We start from the raw sequence: 10,190 nt of genomic DNA on the forward strand, positions 1-10,190 counted from the left end.
CAAGATCCAATTCAAAAAAAGTAAAGTCCATATGGGGAAAATCCTATAATGAATCCACTTTAAGGTGCATTTGGACTTTAAGGATGGAGTATCACAAGAACATGGGCAATAAACTCAAGAGAGATTTTCAAGTGTCTGTTAAAGGATGGATTCATGAAGAATGGAGTATTGAGTTAGAATTTGAAGGCCTTGAAAGGAAGAATATGAGCCCACCAAGGTAAGAAAAGAATCAGCCACTATAGTGTCCTACAATCTAGAGAATTTCTTTCCCATTGTGAGAGATTTTCTCTCATACAAGAGAGATTTTTTTCCTTTTCCTCTCATTGCCAATCGGCCACATAAGATCATGGATGGATATGTCTTTCATAAAAAACATAGTAAATCAAGGATATTTAATTCACAAGATCATGAACAGATTAACCACCAAATAGACAAAATCATGGCAGATCCATTAGATCATGGACAAATTCACTTTAAACTCTTAAGAAACCAAGAAATCTTCTCATGTCTAAGCATGGTCGAATATTCTTCAAGCAATCTTCCCCTATTTTAATTACATCTAATAATTAAAGCAAGAAATTTTCTCATGGGTGGCCACATCTCAACTTAATCGTCAAGAAATCTTCTTTAATTCAAGATGAATGGTCATATCTCAATCAATAAGTCTTATTTTCTTAAATGTATAATTTATAATCTTCTTAGATAAGCATTTGCAATTATTTAGGAGATTTAGTTTACATTGTAATTCTATTGACCTGCATCTATAAATAGCCTCATTAATTGGTTGTAAGCATCGAAATTTAAAATCAATAAAGTACATAGCTTTTTACCTTGTCAACTTGTGAAGTTTTCTTTAGACTTATTATTGAGTGGAGAATTTATGTCTACCTATCAAGTTAATTTATGATGTTTTCATTAATTTATTTTCTTGAATTAATTTTAATTTTCAGAATATTTCTTATGACATTCTAATTCATTTGTTTATCTCAATTATTTTAATTCTAATCACATGTTAATTGTAGGCTAAGTAAAAAGGATTTATTTATGAAATAAGTTTTTTGTGCTAATTGTTTATGTGCAATTTCATATTGCATTAGTTGATCGTAGGTTCCCCATTAGATGTCTTATACTGCAGACTAAGTAGCAAAATAATTTGCATGTGAAAATTAATTTTTCTAAAAAAATTTAAGGTGGACCATGTATGAACTTGATTTTTACTCATAATTAAATATAATATTTTCACGAAATATTAAGGATGAGAGAGTGAAATACATCAAAATAAATAAAAACTATGTAAACAAAATATAAATTGACGAGTCCTTTGAAACTTCGATCCTTGAATTTTTTTTTTTTTTTTTTTTTTCTCCCTTCCATGAGTTACTCCCGAAAGAATCAATCATTTTTCACAAAGACAATAGAACGATAATCACATTGAAATAATACCCATGTTAAGAATGGTGTTAATTAGGCATCCTCAAGATCTGGCAACGTCAAAACATTTAAACAACATAAAATGAATTTAGTTAAAAGTATACTTTTTAGAACCATTTATCTTTTATGTCCAAAACACTAGAAGAATCAAAATCAAAATTATTCAAACTAACTAATAGAAATCATGGCGACGATCAAATTTCACAATACCAATGAAACTTTTGAACTCAACTTATACCCAAAATGAAAAATACAAGAACTTATATAATCAAGTTAAATTTAGTAAAAAAAGAAAAGAATCCAATTTCGTATGCTTTCTTTTCCAATAATAATTAGTAGCATCCCAAATTACAAAATAAAAAGACTATACTGTTAACCAAATCTACCTTTTCTTCTTCTTCTTCTTTACCGTTCTGGGCCACCACGAAAAAGAACAAGTTGTGTTTCTTCTCCTCTTGGGACCCCTTTTATATAGCCAAGAAAGAATCATCACCACCCCTTCATTTACAGTTGCGCTCACCGATCTCGCACGTTAATCCCGCGTGCGTGATCTCCTCCTCGTATTTCCTTTCCATCTGCCGCCAACCCTCTGTTTCTCTCCTCTTCCTTTTCAGTTCTGCAGAAACTCTAGGTGTCTTTTTTCTTCGTTTCACAATGTTTTATCTCGGCGTTCGTTAAAAGGTGAAAAGTCCCTGGAAGAAATGGCGCCATTTTTTATTGGCTGGACGGATATTGCGTGGCTTCTCCTTTCTTCTCTGCCGGGCCTTCTAGTTAAGTTTTCAATTGGGTTCGGGTTTGGGTTCATTAAACGCTTTCTTTTTTTTTTTTTTGTCTCTCCATTTCTATTTTCTTCTTTTTCTTTTATTTTTCCTTTTCTCATAGAATAAAATAAAGATAATAAAAGTAAAAAATAAAATCATATGATAATTAATAAATTAAAATAAATCTTAATAAAATTAACATATTATTGGTATAAAACTGTGATTTTAGATATTTTTCTTACCAAAGTTTCTGGTCAAGTACTTGAGTGTTTTTCCAACCATTTTTAGACATTTCAGGTGGCTAAATACATTTGTAGTCTTTTTTTCTTAAATGTTTCAGTTATTCATGTATTTCTAGTTTTTTTTTTTTTTTCTTTTTTTCTTTTTTTTTTGGTCAGGCATAATATTTAATAATAACAATATTATAAAGGATAAATTTGTAAAAACAACAAATTTCTTTCTTTTTTTCGAATAAAAATGAGAGAAAGAAATATAGGATTATAACCTTAATCCGTACCCTCCATTTCCTCTCTTTTCTCTCCCCTTCTGACTCAATGCCCAATCCATGATAAATAAACTTTCAACACATCAGCTTTATAATCAATTGTGATCCCACCATCCCCAGTTGCCAACAAAACCCACTAAATAATATACAAATAATTTTAAAGCAATTCCCACTAGCTTCTCTATTAGTCTTTAAGCTACCACATCATATTCCTTATAAAGTCGTCATTGAACAAGTTGTTGACCATCTCATTCCGAAAAGAAATCAACAAGACTGGCATGGTTTCTCCCCTTGGAAGCAATGGAAGACTTGGTTGCAAGGAAGAGTCAACCACCAGAAAGGAAGGAACCCAATTACCAACAACATTTCTCTTCTTCTTCACCTTTTTCTTTCTTTCTATCCTTTGAGTCATCTCCAAGCTTTCTTCTTCATCTCTCTAAATCCTCTTGCTGCTCCACAGAATTGCAGGCTGTATATGGATAAAAGCCGATTCGGGTTCCTCCTGCTCGTCTGCGTCATCATCTCTCTTGGCCTTGTCTCCTTCATTTCATGTTTTGTTGCCGAGGTGAAGAAAGCAAAGGTACAACATATATATATATATATACATATATATTCATGACTTCATCTCATCAATTAATAGATAATTGGGTGGCGTGTTTTGTAGAGGAAAGATCTCAAGTGGGACGGGAGATTGTGTTATCTGCCAGGCAGTGAAGCATATGGATTAGGATTTGCAGCGTTGCTCTGTTTCTCTATTGCTCAGATCATTGGAACCCTAGTAATTGGCATAAACATATGCTGCTCCACAGACAAAATAAACCACTTCAAGGCTAGAATACCGGCAGTCGCCACAGCGCTTCTGGTTTTTTCTTGGTAAGTGCTACTATAATATATACATTTTCTTTCTTATTTTCTTTAGTTACAATTTAAATAATCGATTTAATCAGTTTTTATTATTTAGAATTTTTAAAATAATCAATTCAATTAATGATATAAGATGGGTATAAGAGTTTGAAGTCTTAATTTAATCTTATTTTTATTAAAAAATAACTTTGAACAGAATTTGTTGGACCTGTAAATGTTTTATAATACAATTATACAACTATAATACATAAAAAAAAGACGTGATTAATTTTAGAATGAATAGATTATATTGCATCTGTGAAGTAGAAATGATAACTAATAGGCTCCCCAGACACTTTATAAGAACATAAATGGGTGATAACTGATAATAATTTATAATACAATTATACAACGTGGACAGCTGGAGTTTACTTCATGTTCAACGCCTAGAAATACTACATTCTTATTTTGCATTTCAGAATTTAGTAATAATAATTATTGTATTAAACTATGGGATGCATGCAGGAGCAGCTTTGGGATTGGTGTAATTCTGGTGAGCACAGCAACAAGCATGAGCAAAACGCAGTCGTATGGTAAAGGGTGGGTGGAGGGGGAATGCTACCTGGTCAAAGATGGAGTGTTTATGGGATCAGGTTTTCTGGTTCTAATCTCTATAGGAACCATGCTGGGGGCAGTCCATTTTATGACAAGAAAATTACAAGTTGAACCAGAAGGAAAAGTACATGCCCAAGTCATTTGAGATTTTGAAATGGTAGTTAACAAGTGGATGATGGAAAAAGCACAAAGCTCCACAAGTTGATAAAAAAAATTGACCACTATTTTTTCTTTAGCATTTTGGGTTATATATGTATATGTATATATATACATATGCATTATTTTTTTTTTGTTCTACAGGGTAAGATCACTTGGTTTTCTCATCTGATTCCGATTCCACAACTCATGTAAATGTTTTTTTTTTTTTTTTTTTTTTTAAATAAAGAAATCATATATGTTTTTTAAGAAAAAGAAAGACGTGAGTTGGAGTTGGCGCTCTTGGGAAGCATTATTTAATTAATAAAAGACAGAAATTTTCATAAATAAAATAAGAAAAATGATTTTCCTTTTTTTTTTTTTTTATAAATATTATATTCCTTCAACGCAACAATTGATTTAGATAGAATGTCGCACGTGAAGCCATATCCTCTTAAAAAACAGGAAATACTCAATCATACAACGTCAGCAATATAGGAAGGCGATCATTGGAAGAGAACTTGAGGGAGAAGATCGAGTTTTAGCACATGAAGGTGGAGATATTTTATTTTATTTTTTGTTTTTTAAATAATTTAAATGTTAGCTTATGAATTAAAAAATATTACTAAAAATCAAAAGAAATAAAATATTTATTAACAAAAAATTGTACAACGATATGAAACATAGCAACATCATTAGCCACGTGTGCACAATCTTAATAGGTCTTAATTGATTGTTTGTTGTGATGATTTATTTGGAAAAAGGTTTGAAAGTACATAACTTACATACATATAAAATCAAAGCAAGGACTTATTTCAAAAATGCATCTTATAAACCTCTTAGTCATGTCATCATTCACATGTGCATGATTTCAATAAGATGCAAACAGTCATTTGTCACAAGAGTTTATTTGGAACAAATTTAAAAATATTAAAATAAGTACGTACAAAATTAGTTTTGATACCATTTTTTAAAAGTATTAACTGTACATATACTTCTTATGTACTTTATCGAAATATATGTTATCCAAGCCCACGGACTAAGCCCACAAATTCAGCAAGTATAGGTGACTTGCGAAAAGATCCCCACATGAAATTGTCTATGCATATATAAGATGTGCATTGTATAGATATGGCGTAAGCATACCACATTTTAACTTAGGTATATAAGTTTCCTTTTTTTATTTTAAAAGCATCAATGAATAATAAACCAAAAAGAAAAGAACCTCATTAGAGTTTTTCATCTTATCATCTCTCCTCTTATAAGCATCTTGTTCTTCCTTATTTCTCTGATTTTTTTTTTTCACGGATTCGTGAAGATCTTTTTTTTACCACCAGAAATTTAGAGTTCTTTCATGGTACTATAGCAAATGGAGAAAAAGAACTCAAATAAAACAAAACTTCTCTCCTTCGTTAAGAGCACTTCGCATCAAGTGGAAACATTCTCGATCCTTCTCATCTAAGTTGTCTGTATGACATCGAGAGGAACGAAGCTCTAACATATTGCCCATAACTCAATTACAAGATGTAAATAGCTATCACACTAGGGCCAAATCAAAGAAGCATTTGTTATGTATCAAGAATAAACCAGGGTTTATAGATGGAAGTTTGAAGGAGCTGGCATATATTAGTGATCCACTCATGGAACACTAGTTACAATGCAATGATATCGTCACCAATTGGATACAGAATACACAATCAACAAACATCAAATCTAATATGCTATACACCTATACAACTTACTAACTCTAGGTCGAATTAGAACAAAGACATGTACAGCAAAATGCTCCCACGATCTATGAGATAAAACAAGTCATATCTAATCTATGTAAAACTAATTTATTGTACATGTTTGTTTCTCAAATTTAAAAGTATTGTTTGATAAGTTGATTGATAATGCCTAAAAATGACATCATTATCACCCACTTTTGAGTAGTTAAATTTGATAGTAAACTATCTAATCCGAACTATTTTCTATATTTTGTTGTAGGATAAAAGATAAAGATGAAATAAGAAAAAACAGTATGAAAATGAGAAGAGTACGTAAAAAGAGTCATCAGCTCATAAATAAACCTTGAGGAAGACTTGTATTCAATAGACAGCAATAGGTCATGCCCTAAACAATTTAATCTTGAGCAAGGCTAAGGGTCACGCACAATAACCAACTTAAATAAAAGTGCACGCTTTTTAAATATAAAAAAATCTCCTTCCAACCAACATTCAAGATCGAAAATGAAGGAGATATTATTTTGGAAAGTTAGGGATAAGCCAAAAATCAAGGAAAATGATCTTTAATCAACAAAAGAAAAAAAATCCTACCTTCCTTAGGTTATAAAATCGCAGCTCCCAAGTAGGTTCATCATCTTCCTTCTTTCGGAGGCCTCACACAGTAATAACTGCAAATCCCGCACCCTCTTTTCATCTTCTTCATTTCTTTAATGTTCAAAAAGCTCTTTTGTATTGAAGTCCACCATTAGTGGCTAACTTATTTTCTTTTTCTAGTTGAGATCTAATGAACTCCAGTGATAAATTTGTGAGATCGAATTAGTTTAATCTATGAACAAGACCTGCTGAACGTTGGAGAGGCAGGAAACAACTAGCCAAACCTCTGAAGTCCGTAATTGTTTGAGTGGTTCCAACAGTTAGTAGCAATCAGTATGGCACTAAAGATGTAAGTAATCTAGTTGATCAGTTCATGTAGATGAATCTGGTAACTTGAATCAGGTTCTTCTAATTTTTAAAGTCGTTGATAAGTTAAATCTTGTAGATGTTCTTAAGACTATTTGGCTAGCGAAAAACCAACTAATGAATGTTTCTTGGTTGATTTAGAAATAAGGAATTGATCGGTTATCAGAACGTTTCCGACAAGTATAAATGATTTACTATATTTTAAGTAAAATAAATCCTTATATCTATTATCAATTACGTTATTAGAGTTAGCTATTTTGTCAACTAGAAAAAAAATTTATAATTGAATTAGTTTCTAACTTGCAGCCAAGAGTTGTTTAATATTATTCTGCTTATTATTTATTTTATATTTTGCATATTGGATTCTACACAACTCCCTTTGTCTAATTATTTCTAGATTAGACCCTACTTACCATTATTACAATCTTGTTTTATTAGTTAAATAGAAGTTTATTTTTGGTGGATTCGACACTCATCAAATTTTAGTTTCGTCGAAGAATTAAGATTAACTTATTATTTTTCTTTTTTAATACGAGGATTGATCGTGGAGAATTACTTCTTTATGACTCAAAGATTGAGAAAATCGCCAAAAGTGTAAAAAAAATACCATAGAAGAAAGACAGACACATTAAGACAATACTCCATCCGCTACACCCAAAACAGAAAACATGGAACAAGAACACACATGCAAAAAGTTGGTAGCCCCACCCACAAACTAACAACGCCTTTGCATCACTTTTCAAGATCTGGACGTAACTTTCGAGATGAAATCTAACATAATTCACTTACTATCCAAATTCAGAGGTTTAGAGAATGAAAACTCGCAAAAGCACCTCAAAAAATTTCATGTTGTATACTTATTGAGCATAAAGCCACACGGAGTGTCCGAAGAGTAAATAAAATTGAAGACATTCCTTTTTTTTTGGATGATGCAGTCAATGATTGGTTGTTTTACCTATTTCCTAAATCAATAACGACTTGCACAAAGATGGTAAAAATATTCATAGATTGCTTCTTTTCAGTATCTCAAGCAGCCGATACTAGAAGAAAAATACGTGGAATCTATCGAGGGGATTATGAGAGTTTACACGATTATTGGGAGAGGTTCAAACGGTTGTGCGCAAGTTGCTCACAACATGATATTTTAAAATAATCTCTCATTCACTATCTTTTGGAAGGACTGTTGCCCATATAAAGACAAATATTAAATGCAGCAAGTGTTGGTGCTGTAATGAACAAAATATCTCGAGAAACTAGAAAATTGATAGCAAATATAGTTGTCACTTCGCAGCAATTCGAGAACACCCGAGACACTCCAAGAAGAGTGAATGAGGTAAGTATTTCTTCTCTTAAATCTCAAATTTCACAACTAACTACTTTGGTGCAAAATATGATTGTAGTTAATACACAGCATGTTAGAGTTTGTAGAATTTATGCGCAATCTAGACATCCTACGGATATGTGTTTTACACTTCAAAAAGATTACCAACAGCATGTTTATGCCATAGAAGAGTTTTTAAGTCAAACACAAAGGAGATGTTACCAATTTTCTAACACTTATAACTTGGCGTGCAAGGATCATCCTAACTTTGGCTATGGAGCAAGGCAATAAATCCAACAATACCAGCCAAGATCGTACACACAATAACAACCAGTACCTCCAAAATAAAGTGTCTCTTAAAAAAATTGTTAAATCACTTGCTAGTTGTCTAACAATTTCATTAGAAAACAAGAGCCAACATTCAAAGTTTAGAGACCCAAATAAGCTAATTAGCAACATCTGAGTAAGCTAGAATCCTAAGACAAAGTGTCATCCAAAACTAAGGTCAATCTAATGTAAAATATAAGTACTATTACATTGAGAAATGGTAAAGAGTTACTAGAAAATCCTAGTCGGGTAAGCCTTCGATAAGGCTTATAGAAAAATACAGGACCAGCAATAGTTGTTGATGATAAGGCCAACAGGCTATGCCAGATTTTGACAAGCCAGCATCGTTCATAATCCCTCCACCATTTCCACAAAAATTTGCACAATTAAGGAAAGAAAGAAAAGACAATGAGATCCTAGAAACTTTTTGTAAAGTCAAAGTAAACATTCTTTTATTCAATATAATTAAGCAAGTACTTCGATATGTCAAGTTTTTAAAGGGATTGTGCACCAAAAACAAATGTTGAGTTACAATAAAAGGATAGGTATGGAAGAACATGTTTCAACTATAATTCAGATAAAACTACCCCCCAAATGCAAGGAATAAGATATTTTTGCTATTTCTTACAAGATAGGCACTTTAGAAGTAAAGAAAGCCATGTATAATTTAAAAGCATCAATAAATGTCATGCCTTTATCCATTTATTTAAAATTAAATATTTGTCCTTTAAAAGAAACAAGTGTTATAATTCAACTATCCAATAGATTAGTTGTTATCCTGAATGAGTTTTAGAGTATGTGCTCGTCAAAATTGATAATCTCATTTTTCCTAATGAAGGCATATGTAGTTAAATTGATCTAATTAACTAATTAAATATTTTTACTAACTGAGTAATTAACTAGTCCTGAATATTAAATTATTTACTTAAAGGCTTTGTAAATAAAATTCTACCAAGCTTCCAATTGAAAATTTTGTCACGACTAAAGTGGTTTAATCATAAACGATATATATCCTAATTGTATTGATTCTTTCATTTAAAAGTTTATCTGCGACAATTCTAATAATTATAAATTGCAATAATTCAGTATAGATAATTTTTCTTTCTCGAGAACTAAGATAGTTCCTTAAAACTCTGAGTTATCCATAAAGCATACTATATCATATAGATGTAAAAGAAAGAGAGTTTTTTTTTTCAAGGTTTTAGGAAGAAATAACGTAGATATCATATTTGGAGAAAAATAATGTAAACGCCTCATTAAACATCACCAATGCTCTTTTAATAGTCATTTAACAACAACTAAACTAGAAGAGTTAGATATCTTTTAAAAGTAGAAGAATCACAATAGACAAAAAATTATGTCTAAATAGAAAAACGAGAATCGGACAGGCTCCGTTTGAGCATTTGAGCCCGAAAAAATATATAGTCCTATTCCAAAAAAATGAATAGAAAAGATCACACGGCTTTACAGCCTTATAATTGTACAAGTACCCCAAAGCCATATCATTTTCGGCTGAGGATGACAAAGATCTATGACCCGTTCGATTTGAACTGAACCACCATGTC

The 10,190-nt window shown here is 31.5% G+C and overlaps 1 protein-coding gene across 2 annotated transcripts; it reads left to right on the forward strand.

Moving 5' to 3' along the window:
• The first annotated feature begins 2,700 nt into the window (after positions 1–2,700).
• LOC110825481 (protein MODIFYING WALL LIGNIN-2-like) lies at positions 2,701–4,480 on the forward strand. Of its 2 annotated transcripts, none has more exons than XM_088216182.1 (3): positions 2,701–3,277; positions 3,362–3,570; positions 4,072–4,480. In XM_088216182.1, the coding sequence occupies exons 1-3, from the start codon at positions 3,173–3,175 to the stop codon at positions 4,298–4,300; spliced, it is 543 nt and encodes a 180-aa protein (XP_088072308.1). In that variant the 5' UTR covers positions 2,701–3,172; the 3' UTR covers positions 4,301–4,480. The 2 variants fall into 2 exon arrangements, with proteins under 2 accessions (XP_088072308.1, XP_088072307.1); XM_088216181.1 differs by having other exon boundaries at positions 2,719–3,277; positions 4,066–4,480.
• The last annotated feature ends 5,710 nt before the right edge of the window (positions 4,481–10,190 follow it).

Source organism: Carica papaya, chromosome 3 (assembly GCF_054855325.1).
Source record: "Carica papaya isolate Zhongbai chromosome 3, ASM5485532v1, whole genome shotgun sequence".
In the NCBI taxonomy this organism is placed as follows: Eukaryota; Viridiplantae; Streptophyta; class Magnoliopsida; order Brassicales; family Caricaceae; genus Carica; species Carica papaya.

Excerpts from the sequence above, each read along its gene's own strand:
- LOC110825481 (XM_088216181.1), top strand. The coding sequence starts at position 3,173 with ATGGATAAAAGCCGATTCGGGTTCCTCCTGCTCGTCTGCGTCATCATC. Across the intron at positions 3,278-3,361 it reads CCGAGGTGAAGAAAGCAAAG|AGGAAAGATCTCAAGTGGGA; the intron begins GTACAACATATA and ends CGTGTTTTGTAG. Across the intron at positions 3,571-4,065 it reads GCGCTTCTGGTTTTTTCTTG|GAGCAGCTTTGGGATTGGTG; the intron begins GTAAGTGCTACT and ends GGATGCATGCAG.